The sequence below is a fragment of the Gracilinanus agilis genome, chromosome 2 (genome assembly GCF_016433145.1).
Source record: "Gracilinanus agilis isolate LMUSP501 chromosome 2, AgileGrace, whole genome shotgun sequence".
In the NCBI taxonomy this organism is placed as follows: domain Eukaryota; kingdom Metazoa; phylum Chordata; class Mammalia; order Didelphimorphia; family Didelphidae; genus Gracilinanus; species Gracilinanus agilis.
The window spans coordinates 422,780,691-422,802,344 of NC_058131.1; the positions used below are offsets into that span (position 1 = coordinate 422,780,691).

Consider the following 21,654-nt stretch of genomic DNA (forward strand, 5'->3'; position numbering starts at 1 on the left):
GAAATTGTCGAAAATTACCTGGAAGGATACATTTTCTTCTACTTTGCAGGACCATTTGAAAATGAAATAGTTTTGTTAGTGTCATCTGGGAATAAAGAATCGATTCGTGCCTAATAGAGGCCAGTTTCTAAAGAGTACAATATAAAAGTGTTTCTTTAAGGTTCTCCCCAGAGAGCTAGCTATTCAACTGCTTGCATAGCAATTTTGCATATAAATTTGCCATATGCTGAAAGGGGGAGTGTATGGAGGGCTTGTAAGAACTATCCACAGTAAACCAATTTTGCAAGGGTTATATATCTGTCACTTACAATTAAATCCATGAAAAATATTGGCTCTGAAATAAGACTTTGGTAATTTGATTTACGCTGTAGTTGAGAAATAAGAGATTCCACTGGAAAATGGACGGTGGCATTCTCTGGCGGAAAATGAAATCGAGTAATTTGATGGTAAGAAGTCTTAATTCAGAATGGTTTGTGTCTAAATAAGCTTGCTTTACAAACCTGCCTGAACAGCCCATTGTGGGTGTGCGTTGCACAAGATGAATTTCTCCGGGTATCTTTGGCTCTCCATGTGGATTTCAGGGGTATCTGCAATGCCCCTGCCAACATACTCTCATGATCTTTATTGCTATGGGCTGAGTTCTTTATTCAGTCACAGGATATGAGGATTGACTATTGTGTTGTTACGGAAATGGAGAAGAATTTCTGGAATCAACCACGTGCCTGGTGTGGAATGAAGATAATCGTGTCTTCTCATGCTTTTAAAACAGGCTAGATTAAAGCTTGTGAATAAATTCATTGATAGGCCTGGATACTTGGTAAATGCGTATGAGAATCAATGGGAATTTATTGAGTTCTTTTGGAGTGCACTGCACTGTATGTCTTACTTAATTAAAAAAAATTTCTAGACAGTCTAGATTGGGAGCTTTCTGAGGGATTGGGATGGTAGAGCTGGAAGTCACCTCATTTATAAAAGAGGTCCACGAGGCATGAGGTCACATAGCTATCAAGCCGCAAAGTTGAGATTCAAATTGAAATTTTTCTGTTTCTAAATGCCTTACTAGAACGCCCAGAAGGAAACAGAAAAAACAAAAAACAAAAAACAAAAAACTTTTTTTTCTTTTCTCAACCAGTTTTGTTGTTTAGTCATGTCAACTCTGTGACCCCACTTGGTATTTTCTTGGCAAAGATAATGGAGCAGTTTGCCATTTCCTTTTCTAGGTCATTTGACAGACATGGAAACTGAGGCAAATAGGGTTAAGTGACTTGGCCAGGGCCACACAGCTAGGTAGTTAGTGTCTGAGGTCAGATTTGAACTCAGGTCCTCCTGATTCCAGCTTTGGCACTCTATCCACTGCGCCAGCTAGCTGCCCCTGGTAAGCACTTAATAAATGCTTATTGATAAATTGATTCAGCAAAAAAGGTAGATAGAATTCCATGGCCTAAATCTATAGAGGAAGTGAGCCTAGAAGGAATGGGAAGCTCTCTAGAATTAAATTCCAGAGATGAAAAGATAAACAGTCTAATGAGAAGGAGGAGGAATGGTTTGAAGAGACCAGACTGGATGGACAAAAGATTCATTGAACAGTTTAGATTTAAGAAAAAAAAATGTGGAGAAGATGGAAACAAGGACAGATAACAGAATAAATAGAAAAGCATGGAATAGTCCTTTAAGGTTAGTGTTAGGGGCTGTCTAGGATGCTAATATAGCACCCCTCTGGATTCACTATCCCTACTCCAATTCCTGTTTGTGGTCCAGATTCACAGTTGACAATTGATTCTATCAGGATTCTAGGGATAATTGTCAAAGGTTCATAATTATTCATTTAAGAGACAGATGAAGGTGGATGATAGACTGGAATCAAATTGCCTAAGACTTTAAATGCCAGGTTAAGGAGTTTGCATTTTGTTGTAGCCACACTAGGCAGCTCCTGATCAGGGGAGAGACATGGCCAGCACAGTTTCTTAGGATGATTACCCTGATAGCTATATGATTGGAGAGTGGAAAGGTTGAAAGCAGTAAGACCTGTTAGGAGACTATTATGGCAGTCCAGCTGAGGATTGAAATAGCCTGAGATAGCATGATAGCTGGGTGAGTGGAGAGAAAGGGGATAGATTTGAAAAATGCGGCAGAGACAGAATCTTCAAGATTTGGCTGCTGACCTTATGTAGAAAGTAAAAGACAGAGGAAAAAAAGTACAAGATGACTTGAGACTTCAGGCCTGCGTGTGACTGGGAGGAGAGGAGGTATATGTTTGGAGGGGAACATGATGACTTCTCTTTGGGACATGCTGAGTTTGAGATGCTGGTGGGTGTAAGGATGGGGGATGGGACATCCAGGGGAAGATGCCTAGTTGGAGATGCAGGATGGTAGTTTAGGAAGAAAATTAGGGATGGATTAAGGCTCATTTGTTTTGAGATTCTGAATTTATGAGAGTGGATAAGATAAATCATACTTTGAGAAAATATAAAGGGAAAAAAGATGAGGGCTTATGACAGAACCAAGTGGCATACATTTGCATTGAGATTGAGAAGAATAATGAAGAGAAGTCAGAGAAGTAGGAAGAGAAAGAGGAGAAGGAGAAACTGGAAGAAGGAAAAATATCCAGGTAGAGGGGGAGGTTGGTGGTATCAAATGCTGTAGAAAGGTCAATAGAGGTCTTGTTCTTAGAAATTTAGATTTTGGATTAGTAACTCCTAGCTGTTGGTGATTGGATGGAACAAAGTTGGTGCAGTGGAAGGTCAGGAACTATATTGCAAGGAAAGAATTCATCGGCAGTGAGAAAGGGGAAGTAGTAAGTGTAAACTATTTTTTTCTAGGAATTTATGTCTTTTTTTTTTTTTAACCCTTACCTTCCGTCTTGGAGTCAATACTGTGTTTTGGCTCCAAGGCAGAAGAGTGGTAAGGGCTAGGCAATGGGGGTCAAGTGACTTGCTCAGGGTCACACAGCTGGGAAGTGTCTGAGGTTTGATTTGAACCTAGGACCTCCCGTCTCTAGGTCTGACTCTTATCCACTGAGCTACCCAGCTGCCCCCTAGGAATTTATGTCTTGACATATGTAGTGGTCCTTGCCTTCAGAGTGCTTCCAATTTCACAGGGCAAACCCAGAAGACATATAGACAGACACAGAATGCAAAGATGTGTGCTGTTCTTTGAACTCAGAGCCCAAGTTCTTGGCCTCTGTTCACAAAGTATGTTTTGACTCTAGGAGTGAGATTAGGATTTCTGCTTAGATGACCTGGGAAGCCTTTCTTACCCTGGGATTTTGGGATTTGGGGCTACACTCAGTCAGCCAGACCTGGGGCTAATGCATCCCTTTGAAAAAAGTATGTCTGGGTTCAGAGGCTGCTTTCAGTCCCTTCTTCCTCATGATCAAAAAATCAAGCAAAGTTGCCTGGCCTGTGTAGTGACCAAACCCACAACTATAGCTTTTTAGGACAGAAAGAGTATGTTGGAGCCAGTTCAACCTGATTGTTAAATTTTCATTGTGAACATTTACACTTGGGAAATCAGCAATCAGCAAGTTGCTATAAATCAGGGCCTGATTCATTGTCTTGTTTATTGTCTAGATTTAAGAAAGTGATGGAGAAAATGTTGTTATTAATGTAGATTAAATTTAAAAGTACGTTGTGTTTGGATATATACATATTTTTTTTTTTTTTTTTTTTTTTGCTATCTGGTTGTTAAATATTTACCAACACATACAGGGCTTTAACCTACTGCAGGAGTGTGATATGTGTAAAGAGTTTGTGAGTTTCAAACACTGCTCCTTCTTTTCTTTAGATTTTTTTTTCCTCTCCTCCCAGCTGATCTAGGAACTTTTTGTAAGATAAAACTAAGGAATGTCATCAACCTCCTACCTAGGCTTGCTGTTTCTCCCCAATGCCTTCTATACCCTTTCCCAGGTATTTGCAAATTCTATCAGTGGAATAATAACAAACAGCCTCATACTTTGCCCTTAGGGCATCTTTCATCTGCAAATCTCAAAGAGCTGCTTGTGTGATTATATTTTGCTATACATAGAGGTGGTGATTATATTGGGGCTCAAGAGCATTCCCCATTTGTTTGTTTATTGATATTATTAGCTGTAGGGCTACCAGACAACTAGGGAATTTAATTTATATTTTTGATTTTTTTTTATTCAGCAATATTGGTGTATGCTGAGTTCTCCTTTGAGCTCTTACCTCTGGATCTTTTGAGGACTGCCTTTCCACTCTGCCTGCATCTTCTTTCCCATTCTCTTTCCTATACCATTCAAGCTATCTTTTGTCGTACTCTCCGTCTGTTTTGGTGGGATCTCTCACTCCCTTCCTTAGAGCAAGGGGGGAGGAGGAGACCTGAAACATTAGCAGTTTATGTGAAAAAAGAGTTAGACATCTGGAGTTGACCAGGAGTGCTTTGAGCCAGGATTGTAGTATAGCTGCCAATAAAATGAAGGTGGTCTTAGACTTCATTAATAAAATCTAGTTTCCCAGGAGAGAGAAGTGCTGTCTTCTGCCCCTATCATACTAGATCTGGGGGACAGAGTCTAGTTTTGTTCACTATATTTTAGGAGGGTCATAGATAAATAAAGAGACACTGTTGTGCAGTAGATAGAAAGTGGGCATTAGAGCCAGTAAAACCTAGATTCAAATACTGTGTCTGGCCCATACTAGCTCTGGACCCCTAGATAAATCACTTAACCTTTTAATGTCCCAAGGCAACTCTCAAAGACTACGTATGTTTAAGACAAGTTATAAGTCTTCATTGGTGAATGGAAGTCCCCTGTATCTGTTAAATTACAAGTTTGAATAAAAATTAAAAAAAAACACAACATAAAAAAGATTAAGTTGGAAAACTTCCAGAGAGGATAAGTAGGTTGGTAAGGAAGGCAAAAATCTAAGGCATATAAGGATGAGTTAAAGGAAATGATGTTTAACCTGTAGAAGTAAGATGGTGGACATGTGATAGCTGACTTTAAGTGCCTGAAGTTCTGTTACAGAGAAGAGAGAGTGGACTTGTTTTGTGTTGCTTTTCAAGCCATAATTATGTTCTGGGGGTGAGATGTTGATGGTTTGTTTTGCTTCTCAAACATTTTTCTTGATTAATTTTCTTCTATTTACCATACTTATGTCCAGCTTGTTGAGTTTTATCATAATTTTGTCTTCAATGTCTTAGTTCCTCCTCTCCTCCCTTTTATTTTTGGCAAATTTCTGTCTCTGTGTATCTACTACTATCCCTTTTAATAACAATAATACTTAACATTTATACAATTCTTTAAAAAGTTAACATTTGTACATTTATAATATCACTTCACAAACATCTTCTTTTATCCTTATGTCAATCCTGGGAGGTAAGTACCATCATTATCTCCGTTTTAAAGATGAGGAAACTAAGAGCAATTATTGCCCAGAATCTTATAGCTAGTAAGAGTCTTTGATTGGGTTTGAACTCAGATCTTCTTGACTCCAGATCTGGTTTGGTTGATAGTATTCCTTCTAGTTCTTCTTTTTAAAAATGTTTTATTGACACCTGTTTATTATATCAGTCATTTTTGTATATGTACCCTACCCGCATCTGAATTCTTCCTTGTAACAAAGAAAACCAGTTAGTCAGTGATTGCATCTGATGGCATATGCAACATTCAGCTTTTGTTATCATCCTTTGCACCTGCCTAGAGGAGAGAGACGTGTTTCATTATTGATTCCCTAACATCATTATCCCGTTTTTCAGTTATTCAGAGTTTGTTTTCCATTTAGCAATCGTTTCATTTGCATTGTTTAGTCACTGTGGATATTGTTGTTCTGGACCTGTTTATTTCACTCAGCATCAGGTCACACAAATCTTCTCATATTTCTCTCCACTTTTTCATATTAGTCAATGCTATTCAAATTCATTCCATAATTAATTGACATCTATTTTTGTCTCCAGTTTTTTGCTATCACAGAGGAAAAAAAAATTTATATTCAACCTTTCTTTCTGTTTTTACCTTGGGATGTATGTCCACGATTGGGATTGCTGGGTCAGAGAGAATGAACAAGCTAGTCACTTTCCTTACATGATTTTAAATTGTTTTCCAAAATGATTGGACCAATTCCCAGCTCCCCCATCACTGTATTAATATCCCTGTCTTCCCACAGTCCCTCCAACACTATCTCTTTTTATTGTTTTTTTTTTCTGGAACTTATGCTGTCATTATTTGAGAGCACCCCTAACTTAACTCTGATGTCTGTTACTTCTCAATCCATTGTATTTGTTTCCATTTTAGCTCTTCTTCCCCCAAATCTGCTTATTTCTTCAGATAAAACAACTTTTTTTTGATGGTTTTTGATTGGTAATCTTGCATCCTTTCCACTGAATCTCAGAATTTGAAGGGAATTCAGGTAGTTTAACTTGTACTTGAAGAAAAATTTCTCTTATCTTTCTATTAATTTCTATTATATCTTTGTAGTTTCAGTGATAGATTGCCCACTGTCTCTCATAGAAGCTCATTTTGTTTTTTGAAGGCCCTGATTGGTAAGCAGATTTTCCTGACTTTAAGCCTAAAGGTATTTTTCTTCATTATTTCAAGGTCTATCCTTTGGAGCCAAACAGCAAGAGTTGAGGTCTTCTTCCTGATGATAGCTCTTTAAATGTTGTTGAGTCATTGAGTTTCAATCAAATTTGTGACCCCATTTGGGGTTTTCTTGACAAAGATACTAGAGTGGTTTGCCATTTCCTTCTCCAACTCATTTTACAGATGAGGAAACTGAGGCTAACAGGGTTAACAACTTGTCTTGGGTCACATAGTAAGTGTTTAAGGCTGGATTTGAACTCAGAAAAATGAATATGTCAAACATTCTATCCACTGCACCACCTACCTACCTAAACATCATCTAGTCCAATCTATAACTTATCCTTCCACCATATCCTTCACATCCAGGATTTGCTTGAAATAGGCACTGAGTCCACCCGTTTCACAGTTAGGTGAGGATTAATGGACATAAAGCTGGACTTTAAAGTCAGGAAGACCTAAGTTCAAATCCTGTCTCAGTTACTGAATATGTGCATGACTCTGGGCAAACCACTTCATTTCTCTTTCTGTTAAATGAGGGGGTTGGACTCAGTGGCTTCTGAGGGGTCCCTTTTATGTTCCTGTGGTCTCTATATTTTTATTCCCTCCATGAACCTTAGTTTCTTTCTTTGTAAAGTGAAGATAATAATCTCTGCCTGACTTCTTCATAATGGGTGATGGTGGATAGAATGCCAGGCCTGGAGTCAGGAAACAGGAAGACTCATCTTCCTGAGTTCAATTCTGGCCTCAGACATGGACTAGCTTGGTGTCCTTGGACAAGTTGCTTAACCCTGTTTGCCTCAGTTTCCTCATCTGTAAGATGAACTGGAGATGAGTGAGAGAAATGAATGACATCCTAGGTATAGAATTCACTGAAAGGAAAGGCTGAATAAAAATGAGGGACTTGTGTTGAGGGAAGAGAGCAGTGTTGAGTGAATGGAGGCGGGGAGGGGAAAGAATGGCAGCACCAGATTTTGGAGAGTCTTGTGAATGTGTGGCAGAGAAGTTTGATTTATACTCTGGAGGCAGTAGGGAGCTAGTGAAAATTATTGAGCAGATGAAGGACAGAGAAAAATTTAACTGGCAAGGGTGTGAAGGATGGATTGGAAGAAGAGAGAGGAGAGAGAAAGATCTATAAGGAGGCTACTGCACTAGTCTACATGGATGGTAATTAAAATAATAAGGTAGCTGTCAGGATATCATGGTATCATGATTGCTACTCTTGCTTTTTTTACTTTAGATGATGCATAATAAATTCTGCTCCAGCCTTTTACCTTGAATCTGTGTGCATCACCCTGATTTAAATGTGTTTCTTGTAAACAACATATAGTAGGATTCTGGTTTTTAATCTACTTTGTTATCTGCTTCCTTTTAAAGGATGAGTTCATCCCATTCACATTTATCGTTATGATTATTAACTGTGTATTGCCCTCTATAGTATTATCCCCTTTAGATCCTACTCTATTCCCTTTCACTCTGTTCCTTCTCACCAATATTTTGCTTTTTGTCACCCCTGCAGTTCCCCCTCCCTTCAGTTAACTTCCCCTTCCCTTGTCTTGTTCCCCTTCTTCTTCTGTATAGGGTGATAGAATTCTATACCCTACTGAGTATACTCCTTTTTTCCCTCTCTGAGCCAGTTACAATGAAAGTGAAGTTTAAGCATTGCCTGTCACCACCCTTATCCTCCCCTCTCTGTATTGATTCTTCTTGTCTCTTTATGTTATATAATTTACCCCATTCTGTCTCTCCCTTCCATTTTCTCTCAATACAACCCTCTCTTTCAGCCCTTGATTGATTTTTGATAAAAGATTGGAGGAGAGATGTTACAGAGATAGGGTGGACAAGGATTGTGTTTGGACTTTAAAGGATAAGAAGATTGTGGGATCATAGATTTTGATTTGGAAGAGATCTTGGCAGTAAAGCGGTTTGCCATTCCCTTCTCTAGCTCATTTTACAGATGAGGAAACGGAGGCAAACAGAATTAAGTGACTTGTCCAGGATCATACAGCTAGTAAGCGCCTGAGGCCAGATATGAACTCAGGAAGATCAGTCTTCCAACCCAACTCCCTCATTTTACAATCAAGGAAACTAAAGTCCAGAAAAGTACTCAATGTCACACAAATTAAGTGTCAGAGGCAGAGTCTGAACCTAGATTGTCCTCTTCTAAATCCATCTTTGTAGCACGCAGAGGCATATTCTCTAAGCTTTTGAATGGGGTCAGGAGTATTTTTCCCCCAAAAGGAACACATCTTCAATTTGACATCAGAAACTGATGAGAAAATATGATTTGATAGGCAGAAATTTCCTTTCCAGGCCACCCTACCCACAGCTCCTCCCCAGCCTTGCATTTATTCTTGTTAAGTGAGGCTAATGGGTGGCTGAGCCAGCCCAGGCCAGAGCAGCAGATGGCCCCAGGGCTCTGGGGGTCTAGTTAGGCCTTCTGGAGAGCATTCAGGCTGACTGATGATCTGAGTGAATCCTCTTTCTTCTTGGCCACAAAGAACTGTACCCAGAAACGCCCTCTCAGTTGTACATCCTAATGATCCAGCAGCAGCAGCACAGAAAACGTGTCCCACAGTCCCAAGTCGGTAGAAGTCTGAATGAATGACTCTCTGCCTCTGCTTTGGAGTGGAGGGGATCTTGGGGGGCAGGAGGAGATATTTCCCCAGTTGTAGGGTCACAGTCTTGGGCTTTAGAATCCAGGTTCTTCCTGTTTCTCCTTCCTTTCATGAGGAATTGCCTGAGGCAGAAGAAGGGAGGAAGCTGCCTTTTTGGCTCTGGAGGAAAGCTTGGTTTTTGCTTTTACTAAAGCAAACTGCTTGGGTGCCCCAATCCCATTCCACCCTACACCCCATTGGATGCAGACTCACTGCAGTGTCATTGGAGCAGCCAGAGGAGAGGAAACCATCTCAAGCCACATGGGCCACAGGATCATAAGAAAAAAGTTGTTTAGTTGTTTTTTAGTTGTGTCTGCCTTGTTATGACCTCATTTGGGGTTATCTCAGCAAAGATACTGGAAGTGGTTTGCCATTCCTTCTCCTGCTCACTTTACAAATGAAGAAACTGAGGCAGACAGGGCTAAGTGATTTGTCCAGGATCTCACAGCTAGTAAATGTCTGAAACTAGATTTGAATGCAGGAAGAGGAGCCTTTCTGACTCAAGGCCCAACACTCCATCTGCTTTTACACCTAGTTGCCCCTATTTCTACTTATTAGAGATGATGTAACTCCCTCATTTTACAGAGAAGGAAATGGTGAAATGACTTTTATAAATGTTTAAGCACTAGAAGTAGAACTCTTGATAGAATAATAATAATAATTGTGCACATGTATGTAATGCTTTGAGGTTTGAAAAACATTATATGTACATTATTGCATTTGGTACTAGTAGAGGTATTTATTTTCCTGTATAAGTGGAAGAAGAAACTGAGGGTTAGAGACTTTAAGGGACATGCCCATGGGCATAATGTTGGTCTCTCCAAATTACAGGTTTAGGGCACCTTCCACTAGACTGCATTGTCCCTTTTTATTATATGAAGAAAGTGCTTTCAGGGTCTCAGTTGTGAATAAGGTTTTCAAACTTTCCTGCACTTCTTTTTTATTTCATTTTATTTACTTATTTTTAAAAAACCCATACCTTCCTTCGTAGAGTCAATACTGTGTATTGGTTCCAAGGCAGAAGAGCAGTAAGGGCTAGATGATGGGGGTTAAGGGACTTGTCCAGAGTCATACAGCTAGGAAGTGTCTGAGGTTAGATTTAAACCCAGGACCTCCTATCTCTAGGCCTGGCTCTCTGTCAGTTGAGCCACCCAGCTGCCCCCCCTTTCCTGCATTTCTGTATCCCTGTCTGCTTCTTGCTGTATTAGGGCATCAAGTGATGGTTGCAGATGATTTGGGATGAGAAGCAGAACAGGGTTGATGTCCAGGAGCTCAATGGTCCCTGCTAGAGGTTTCCTCAGGGAGCCCACATCCTGCCTCTCTCCTTCCCAGGTGAAGGTGATGGTGAGGATCTGTACATCGCCTGGCGCCCCTCACTCGTCCGAGCCCATGTCCTTCCTCAAGGTGGATGCCCGGAAGAAACAGGTGACGCTGTATGACCCAGCTGCTAGTTCCCCGGCCAATGGGGGCTCCCGGAGAACCCCGGGTGCAGTCCCCAAGATGTTTGCTTTTGACGCCGTCTTCCCACAGGATGCTGCCCAGGTGAGTGGGGGGATAGCAGAGCTGCCTGAGGGAAGGAAGAGCCAGTCTGGAACCTGGCTTTTGGAGCTGCCTCTTAATTGCTTGGAGCATTTCCCAGGGGGTGGGAGAAATAGTGAGATATTCTCCTCTGATGGAGAGAGAGAATCAAGAGCTCAGAATGGGGTCCTGCAGACAAGATGGTCCTTCATTCCACCAGAAACTGTGAAACGTGGTGAGGTTAGGCAATGTCCCTGTCTTCCTGGACAAAATGGGAGTCTTCTTGCTCTAGAGACTAGGGAAGGGCTCAGAAGATGCTGTCGGGGTGCCTTGACTTGGTGATGCAGAGCCATCCCGGCTCAGCCCTTTATTGTGTGTGCTGTCTGTCGTTCAAGACCTCAGGCAGTTCTCAGCACAGCTCGCTGGCTGCGTGAGACTTTCCGCAGGGGAGCCAGACTGTTCAGAGCCTGAAGTTCTCCATCAGTAGATCTCACCTGGCTCTTTCGCTCTCACTCCTGTCAACACTCCTGGAGCCGGGAGGGCCGGCTTAGGAGCAGCAAGGGAGTGACTCAGAAGTCTAGGCTCTTTGATGGAAAGCTTTTTCCTGACTTAGACTATGACAGTCTGAACGCCCCAAAAATTGTGCCAAAAAGCAAAACAAAAAAGAAAAAAAGAAAAAACCCAGGAAAAATAGAAACAAGAAAAAAAACCCATAACAAACTTAATGTTCCAACAAAATCTGATAAAATAGCTATTTGGAAACATAAAAAAAAAAAAAAAAAAGAAGTTTAGGCTCTTCCAATCTGGCTCTGGGAAGTCGGAGAAGGAGGGGAAGAGAAACAAGTTCCTTCTTTGGGGTTGTCTTCTTGACCCACAGACCAGCTACTCCCCTTTCCCACCTTAGGATGCTTGAATAGATGCATAAACCAGGCCCCAACGGTTTTTCTCCCCTAGAGTCTCCTAGTTTTTCTTTTTAAAATTTACTTTCTGTCTTAGAATCAAAACCAGTTTCGGTTCCCTGGCAGAGGAGAGGTAGGGGCTAATCAGTCAGGGTTAAATGACTTGCCCAGAGTCACATAGCTAGGTAGAGTCTGAGGTCAGTGTTTGAACTCAAGACCTCCCAAATCCAGGCCTGGCTCTCTATTCACTAAGCCACCTAGCTGCCCCAACTTTCCTAGTTCTTCAAAATACAACATGTATACCATGAGATTAAAAAATATAAATACTTTCTATAAATACTATATTAATTTATTATATATAGAGACATTAATTTATTATTTAATTGTATAGTAATATCAATTTATTATGTAATAATTTGTTGTATTATTATATAATTTATCTAATGTCTTTATAATATATAAAATTTATAATTTATCTATAATTATAACTTATATGTACTTATAATCTATAAATATACCATTATAGTATATAGAATTAATATTATTATTATATTAATATTATATTAATATTATAGTATATAGAATTAACAAAAATGTAAAAGCTGATTTAAAATTTAAAAAAAACTGTTTAGATGATACTTATTCCTGTGTTTACATATGTATTATATAAGGGTGCCATTCTTCTTTGACTATGTTGGCATTTACCTTGTAGGCATCATATGTGGGCACCACATAGAATAATAACTCGCACTCTTCACCGTTACTCCCTAGATCCCTCCAGAGCCATTTTATAGAGGAACTCTGATGCTCTCAGTTTTTAGTCTCAGTCAGCCAATCAGTCAACAAGTGTTTGTGAAGTATTTACTTATTCTGGGCAAAGCACTCCTCTAAGAGCTGGAGAAAGGCAAAAATAGCTCCTTCCTGCCCTCCAGGAGCTCACCTTCTAGTGTCCCACTGAAATTCTTTTTTATCTGCTTTGTATTTATTATCTGCATACGCAGTGTTCTCCCAAACCCTCTCTAGGCAAAGGAGGACTATCTCACTTTCAGTTTCCATCTCCCTACTCCCTGGTATCCAGTAGGTGTTTAATAAATGCTTGCAAATTGCCCAGGGGGGGCAATTTGGTTCCCGAGTTCCAGAGGAGAGCCATTAACTGCCCTTTCCTGCAATACTTCTTGGTTTCGGTGGCTGATGGGGTGGTGAGTGGGGAGACGGTGGCCTTGATCTCGCACCCACTGCCACCCCCGTGTCTCCTCTCCCGCAGGCCGAGGTGTGCTCCGGAACTGTGGCGGACGTGATCCAGTCAGTGGTGAACGGTGCTGATGGCTGCATATTCTGCTTTGGACACGTCAGGCTTGGTGAGCACCCAGGTTCCCTTCTGTTAATGACTCCGTCAGTCTGGTAATTACATGCTGTCAGCTCCCGGAACAATAAACCTGGAGTCTGAAAAGAGATGGGGATTTCTTCTTAATTAGCTGTGCAAACTTCCCAGGTTTACTCCTGCAGCATTACGACCTTCGACTTTAATGGGGGAGGAGGTTGGATAATGAAACTGAGGAGCTCAAGGGGCATCCAGGGGGTCTATGTACAGGGACCCCGTTTTGTGGAATAGCTGTAAAAAGAGTGGATTGAAGGTCAGAAGAGTTGGGTTCAAGTCCTGATCTTGCTACATATACTACCTGTGTGGCATTGGGCAAGTGCTTTTCCCAGGGTCTCGGTTCTGTCCTCACTGCCATCATCATCATCCTTATCATCATAACTCTAGTTGATATTTCTACATTTTGTAAAAATACTTGCCATGTATTGTCTCACTAGATCCTCAAAGACAAACTCTGTGAGTTATTATTACTCCCATTTCATAGATGAGGAAACTAAGACTTAGATCCTCCATGTGGGTCCTTCCATGTTTATTATATATATTGGATTGAATCAAGAGACTTGCCTAAAGTCTCACAGCTAAGTATTGGAGGCCAGATTTGAAAAGAAAGTCTCTTTTGACTTTCTCTGGGCTTCTTTCCATTCTCATCTGTAAAAGAAAGACAGTTGAACTAGAACAGAAGGTGACCTCTTTTAAGTTGAGGACTCCTTTGGTATCATGTTGAAATTATTGGATCTTCTCTTAGAATGATATTTTTAAATGCATAAAATAAGATATATATGATTTTTTTTAGTTTGCCAGATATTTTCAATGATAGTTATCAATTATAAATTTAATGACAATTACAAAAGAACAAAAACATCTTCCCCTCGTACTGCCTTTTTAAACAAATGATATGCTTTTAGTTATAAATACTGTTTTTTCCCCCAAAACTAATACAAGAACAATTTTTGAACAAAATGGCTGATTTTTTTTTTCTAAATTCTTTGGGACTGGGGAGTGATATTTTTATTTTAAAATCAGAATTTTCCCCTAACCCCCTACAAAACACAAGGATTATAAAGGGAAACAGTAACATTGAAATAAAGATGTTGTTTTTTTCCTATCTAACTTTATAACCTCCCCTGAAATCTAAGAACCCTAAGGGCCAGATGGATGGCCTTTAAAATTCCAGCTTGAAAATTCCATAATCTTATGTATCAGAAAGATCAGGTGAGTCTGGAAATGAATATCATGGGATTGAGTTAAAGGGAAGGTGTGATTGATTGAATACTGATAGATCAACCTTGAAATAAACCCTTACCTCTCATGGCCTTGGGGATAGGATAAGGTCATTGAGGCAGCTGGTGGTTCAGTGGATAAGAGTATTTGGACCTAAAGTCAGGAGGACCCAAGTTTAAATCTGGCCTCAGATACTTCCTAGCTGGGTGACCCTGGGCAAGTCACTTATCCCCTGTTGCCTAGCCCTTACCACTCTTCTGCCTTGGAATCAATATGTAATATTGATTCTAAGACAGAAGATAAGAGTGAAAAAAAAAAGTACTTAGTACAGTGACTGGCACTTAATAGACATTACATAAGTGCTAATTCCCCCTTCCTTTTCACTTCAATGAAAGTAGTGGTCAACATGCACCTGGGCATAATTGGAGGAATCGGGGCTCAGTCTGGGACTGGGGTCAGGGGACAAAGGGCTGGCCAAATTAGAGTCAAGTGTTTTCTTCCTAATAGCCCTGGGATTGACATATAGCTCGTGCCCAGAGGTTGGTTCTCTCTGTCCCTGTCCTTGTTCCTTGGCAATGACTCTGCTCAGTCTTTCATCTTGCTGTTCCCTGCAGGGAAGTCATATACCATGATTGGGAAGGACCATTCCACCCAGAGCTTGGGGATTGTGCCCTGTGCCATTTCTTGGTTATTCAAGCTGATCAATGAGCGGAAAGAGAAGACGGGAACCCGGTTCTCTGTTCGCGTGTCTGCTGTGGAGATCAGTGGCAAAGATGAAAACCTCAAAGACTTGTTAGGTGAAGTCGCCAGTGGCAGCCTTCAGGATGGCCAGTCTCCTGGAGTTTACCTCCGAGAAGATCCTGTTTGTGGGACACAGGTATAAAGAGCAGCATGGCAGACCCCGGCCAAGCCAAACCCTTCCCTCTCTTGCCTTTCCTTTAATCTGAGGATGATTATATCAGTTTCTAAGGTGGCTTTAGAAAAGAAAGAAAGATACTGCCTTTAATTTTTTTCCCCCTCTTTAATTTTTAATCCTCTCTCCCTGGCTGTACATATTTGTTTCTCTGATAGCCCTCGAGACTTAATCTGTCTGACAAAAAATGCCAGTCAGCCCTCTCTCTAATGAGCTGCTTCCTTGTTGATTTTTCAGCTTCAGAACCAGAGTGAGCTCCGGGCCCCAAGTGCAGAGAAAGCTGCCTTCTTCCTGGATGCAGCACTGGCTGCCCGGAGCACCAGCCGAGCCGACTGTGATGAAGAGGACCGAAGGAACTCACACATGCTGTTCACCCTCCATATCTACCAGTACCGGATGGAGAAATGTGGCAAAGGAGGAAGTAGGTCTCCCCTTCCCTCCTCATCCTTCTCCTCCTTTCCCTGACCCTTCTCCTCACCTTTTGGGCTTTGTTCTAAGGTTTGGGACCTTCCATAGGATTTCCACAGGTGTTAGGGTGCTATGGATGCTATGGATGCTACAAAATACTCATGGCTGTGTGAGGACCAGGTTATAGTTATGATCCAGGCTGGGGGATGAAAAAGAGGAAGGAGGGGGAAGGAGGGAGGGAGGGAAGTAAGGAGAGAAAAAGAGAGAGAGAGAGAGAGAGAGAGAGAGAGAATATTTATTAAGTGCACTGTGCTAAGTATTGAGGTTCACTGCCTTGGGGCTAGGCTTTTTTTTTTTTTTTTTTTTTTGGTCCTAGACTGAACCATGAGTCCCAACTTCAGCTTGAGCATAATAGTATGGATAATTCAGTGCAAGTCATCTCCACTACAGGAGGAAAAAAGTCCCTCAATATGTACATGCTGTTGATGGGGAATCAGGGGTATCATCTTCCTATGAAAAGTGGCTCTCTTGTAAACAAATGCTCTCCCCCATGTAAAGCTTTTCGTTTTCATGCCAGTCAAGTTCCAGAACAGGGAACCTCAGTGCTTGGTAAATAGGAAGCCCTTAATAAATGCTCTCTCTGTCTCTGTCTCTGTCTCCCTTTCTCCCTTTCTGCCTTCCTCCCTCCCTTTCCCTCTGTCTGTCTGTCTGTCTCCCTCCCTCCATTTCCCTCTGTCTGTCTCCCTCTTTCTCTCCCTCTCTCCCTCACTCCCTTCCTCTTTCTCTCTTCTCTCCTCTCTCTCTCTGACACTCTGTCTCCTTATTGTCTCTCTGAATCTTTCTCTCTGTCTCCCTCTCTCTCCATCCATCCCATCTAGCCAATAGCTTTTTCTTGGGTTATGATTTCATTGAACTTAATGTCTCAGGACAATCAGACCATATACTGGGACTTGGGATTCTCTTGGTTACAGAGTTTAGATTTGAAGAGATTCCTTGTAGTAGGACATGATGTCTGTTCTAGGGCTGACACTTTTGACAGTCATCACTGTGTCTATCTCAGGACTAAACACCAGCCCTAATGCCTATCTCGCCATATCTGAAGAGAGTTTGGGAGCTTGAACATGCCCAGGCTGCCTACCATCCACCTCCCTTCTATGTAGACAAGGAGCTGTGTTTGACTAATGTTCAATTCAATCCATTTTTGCCAGTTTAAGCGCTAATCCTGAGGCTCCTTCTTGGGTTTAGCAGGACATTCTTCGCTCTGCTAGGGTTGCCTTTTATTTGTCATTCTTGTCCAGTTGGGATCAATAATTCTTAGTTCTTTGAATGGGTCCAGAGTTGCATTCAGAGCCCTTCAATTTTCTAGGATAATATACTTGCTTTTTCTGATTTTAGTGTCAGGTGGCCGGAGCCGTTTGCATCTCATCGACCTTGGGAGTTGTGAAAAAGTGCTGAGCAAGAACCGGGAAGCTGGTGGATCTCTCTGCCTGTCTCTGTCTGCCTTGGGCAATGTGATCCTGGCCTTAATCAATGGTGCAAAGCATGTGCCATACAAGTGAGTGAATGAAGGAGGACCTGAATTCAAATCTTACCTCAGCCACTTCTTAGCTGTGTGACTGGGCAAATTAACTCCAATTGCCTAGCCCATACTGCTCTTCTGCCTTGGAACTGATGCTTGGCATCCATTCTAAGACAGAAGGAATGGGTTTAAAAAAATAAAAAAAAAAACCAAGCAAATGACTGCATGCTGCAGATTGGCCAATTTTACCATGAGCCCACAGCTTGGTCTTGGTTTTCAGCAGAGTAACAGTACATTGGTATTTTATGGATCTATCAGCCAGTCAATAAGCATTTATTAAACATCTGCTAAATGCCAGGTCCTGTGTTAAGCATCAGAAAATATAAAGAGAGACAAAAGATAGCCTTTGTCCTCAAGGAGCTTATGCTCTAATGGGGGAGACAACAAGCAAACAAATATGTACAAATACTCTATAGACAGGATAACTAAATAATTAACAGAGGGACAGCACTAGAATTAAGAGAGCTCCCTGTAGAAACTGAGATCGTGACAAAGTTGAGTTTTCCTTTCGCTAGTGCAGATCGCCACCCATCCTTCACCTCTTATCTTGTTTGATTGGGGTCTGTGGCTTTCTAGAACTCCTCCACAGGACATCCAGCTTCCTCTGGTTCTTTAGATACTTTGTGTGGACTAGTATAGCCCTCATACTACAAGAACAATAGCTCATATTTCTGTCAGGTTTTAAGACTCACAAAGTGGTTTCCTCGTTAACAGTCCATTATATAGATAGCATAGGAATTGTTATCCTCATTTTAAAGATGAGGAAACTGAGGAACCCACTGTCTTCTGATCCACTACTCCTTCTTTCCTGCTAATGGTTCCCAATATTTTTTTCTACCCCCTTTTAACCTCCAGCAACAACAAAAATTTTGTGAATATCCAGGATACTTTTATATACTAAGAATTTTTTTAAAATTTATTCATTAAATGCCTACAATAACTACATTGAAAACTTTTGCCCCCGTCAAAGCTCCAAATTAAAATTTACATTATATAGTTATGAAATTGAACATCGTATTCTACCTATAATTATGAGAACTCCAAATATACAATGATAAAACTCTAATTATGAAGTAATTATGAATATTTTATGTGGAATATTCTGTAAGAATTAAAAGAAGTATTCCAGCAAGACCATATCTCTCTACTAATATGCAAGATTGCATATTTTATTTCATTTTACAAATTTTGGGCAATTGTTTGTAGCTCAAGGTTCCATTAAAGAATTTTTATCATGAACCCCTAGGATCTTAAATGCCATATACCATGCTGATCTCGACAAAAACTCCAGCATTTAAAATTGGCTTTCAGTTGCTTGAGAATGCAGATTTCTCAAGGGCATATTCCTTTTGGACAAAATGTGTGTATAGTTTGTGGCCAGGTGGGATCCTACAGTGGAGGCAAAGTTCCATTGGAATGTAATTACATACTCACTGAACTGCCCAGAGGCTATATATTCCCATTTGTAAGGACTAAACAGATGTTCTGTTGAAACCCATGAGCATTCTCTCCTTGGCAAGGTCCCCGGGTGAGGCAGGAAGTTTGTGGTCATGGAGGCTTGGGTAGGTAACCTATCCATGTCCTCTGAATTGGGCCCAGATGGGCCTCTTTTATTCTGGACAACCCCTTCCCACATTTATAGGTTTAAGGAGTCAGGAGACCTGGGTTTGGGGCTGGGTTCTGCCCCTAATTCAGTTTGTGGCCGTCAGCCAAGTCAGTACATTTGCCTTTTCTAGACCTCAGTTTTCCCATCTATAAAATGAGAAAGTTAAATTAGAAGGTTTAACTTCCAGGTCTAGAATTCTCTCTGACTGTCTGCTGTAAGCATGGGCACCAAGTTCAAGGGGAAGGTTGAGTGTGGAACATGACCCGGCATCTATCCCTTTTTGCCTTTCATTTGGTTTGAATGAGCTCAGCCTGTTGGGTTGCAGGACTGAGTTCATATGGAGCCACTACTCATTGACAATGGCTCATGTGAAAAGATCTGGATGTTTTAGAGGGCCATAAACTCTATATGAGCCAATGGTGAGATGTGACAACCTGTAAAATATTGTAGCTGTTTGGTCTTTGGCTGTGTTGATGGCAGGAAGCATCATGCCCTGGACCTGGGAGGAGGAGATTGTGTTGCTATCCCAGATTGCATCTGGATTTCAGGGCCAGGCCTTACCTTTTAGAGAGGACATTGATAAACTGGAGTGTGTCCAGAGGAAGACAAGGAGGTTGGGGATGGGCCTGGAAGGCGTGCCACGTGAGGATGGATTTGAGGAATTTGGGGATGGCTAGTTTTACAAAGGGAAGACTTAAGGGAGATGTAATGACTGTCAGGTCTTTGAAGGGCTGCCATGAAGAAGAGGGATTCTATTTTGCCCCAGAACTAGGAACAATGAGTAGATGGAAGGATATGCAGAGGGACAAATTTAGGCTGGGTGTAAAGAAAAAAAATTCCCATCACAAAGCTGTCTCAAAAGGGAACAGGATGTCTCAAAGGATAGCGATTTCCATTTCCTAAGGGTATTTAAGTAGAAGCCGGATTGCTCCTGGTTGGGGATATGGTAGAAAGAGGTTGTTCTTGTTCCTGGGTGGGTTGGGTTAGAAGACCTCCAGAGTCCTTTCTAACCCCTAGAGCCTGTGACTCACTGCCTGGCAAGTGACATCTCTGGTTTCTCCTTCTATAAAATGATAGGAGTAGATTTGATTTATTTTTATATATTTAAAGGGTGAGTTTGGGAGTGTGTATGCCTTTCTAGGACAGGAGAAAGGTAACCTGCAAATGAGGGATTTGCAGTCCTGATCCTTTGGTGACTCTAAGCAGATGTAACCATTATGTAATTGTCTCTGACTCAGTGGTCTCCATGGACCCTTTTGAAAGTCTATGATTTATTTCCTCATTCCTCTAACTTTTTTTTTTAAAGATATACATGTCTATTTTATTTATTTATTTATTTTTAGACCCTTAACTTCCGTGTATTGGCTCTTAGGTGGAAGAGTGGTAAGGGTAGGCAATGGGGGCCAAGTGACTTGCCCAGGGTCACACAGCTGGAAGTGTCTGAGGCCGGATTTGAACCTAGGACCTCCCATCTCTAGGCCTGACTCTCAATCCACTGAGCTACCCAGCTGCCCTATTCCTCTAACTTTTTGAAGTTAATGAAGCACTTTCTTTCAAGGAAATCTATGAAGTCAGCAGGACAAGTGGCCTGTTCATGGCCACAAAACTATTAAGTGTCAGTACTGGATCTAGAACCCAGGTGTCCTGAGTCCCCAGTCTAACATTCTTCCCATGACTCACCATTGCAGTATAGTAGATAGAGAAAGTGCTGGAAGTCAGAAATGCCTGCTTCAGACACTAGTTGTATGACCCTGGGCAAGTCACAACTTCTCCAGACCGTAGCAAAATGACAAAAGGGGTTGAATTCGATGACTTCTGAGGCCCCTTCCAACTCTAAATCTATCATCCTGTGAGACACATGCAGGTAAGTTGCCAAACAGGCACTTACTAGGATTAAATATGTAGCAAGAGTCAAGTTGGGAGGCGGGAGGGATTCAGGGAAGGAGGAGGCACTTCTAGCCATTCGAGCGGAGACCAGGAAAGACTTGGAACTGACTCTCCCCATCCTCTGCAGAGACAACAAGCTAACAATGCTCCTTAGGGAGTCACTCGGCAACATCAACTGTAGGACCACCATGATCGCCCACATCTCTGACTCTCCAGCCAACTATGCAGAGACCCTCACCACGGTGCAGCTTGCCTCCCGCATCCACCGGATGAGAAAGAAGAAGTCCAAGGTGAGTTAAGCTCTTGAGCCTGGGCCAGAATCATCACAGTGGTGGATGTCCATCTGGCCCCTTCAAGGTTTACAAAAGCCCTTTCCTGTTTTACAGATGGGGAAAACTGAGACCTAGAGAGAGGCAATACTGTGTTGTAGATAAGACAATGGAAGTCAGAAAGACCTGGGATCAGATCCCGCTGCAGACATCTAATAGCTAGGCAGTTTACTTAAACCTCTTGAAGCCTCAGTTTCCTCATTTGCAAAATGGAAGGAGTGGACTTGATGGCTTCTAAGGTCCCTTCTAGCTCTGTAGCTATGATAATGACTTCATTTGAATCTCACCACAAACCCGGGAGATTGTCACAACAATCGTGGCTCCCCCTTTCCTTTACCATTATTTTATTATCCTTATTTTAACCAAACCTGTGATTCTCTCAGGGTAGGGATCTCTTGATGAGGCATCCCTTGTACCAGGGCATATGTCAGCCTTTTCTGAAGCTTATAGATGTAGAGACTTATCTGGGGAGGGGGGCATTGAGAAACTAAATTACTTCCTAGGGGCACTTGGTATGTGTCTGAGTTAGGACTTGAACTCGAGTGTTCCTGTAGCGGAAAGAAAGTCATCCAGTGGGCTTTGGAGCTGGGACTTGACCTCAGGCCTTCCAGCTGCCATGCCTACCCAATGTTGGTCCCAATATATCAGGCTCCTTCTCCATGGGAACCTTCCAAGCGAAAGCCTCTCTTGGAAGGGACTATGGGCACCTGTACTTTTTGTCCTCTGG

At 41.6% G+C, this 21,654-nt stretch overlaps 1 protein-coding gene across 1 annotated transcript in view; it reads left to right on the forward strand.

Annotated features, from left to right (window-relative positions):
• The window catches only part of KIF26A (kinesin family member 26A), a 163,759-nt gene that overhangs the window by 127,870 nt on the left and 14,235 nt on the right, over positions 1-21,654 (forward strand). The window contains exons 6-11 of the mRNA XM_044659913.1: positions 10,522-10,731; positions 12,871-12,964; positions 14,820-15,082; positions 15,356-15,539; positions 16,922-17,081; positions 20,726-20,888. Of these exons, the coding sequence (XP_044515848.1) occupies positions 10,522-10,731; positions 12,871-12,964; positions 14,820-15,082; positions 15,356-15,539; positions 16,922-17,081; positions 20,726-20,888 (1,074 nt within the window). The remainder of the gene's footprint in view (positions 1-10,521; positions 10,732-12,870; positions 12,965-14,819; positions 15,083-15,355; positions 15,540-16,921; positions 17,082-20,725; positions 20,889-21,654) is intronic.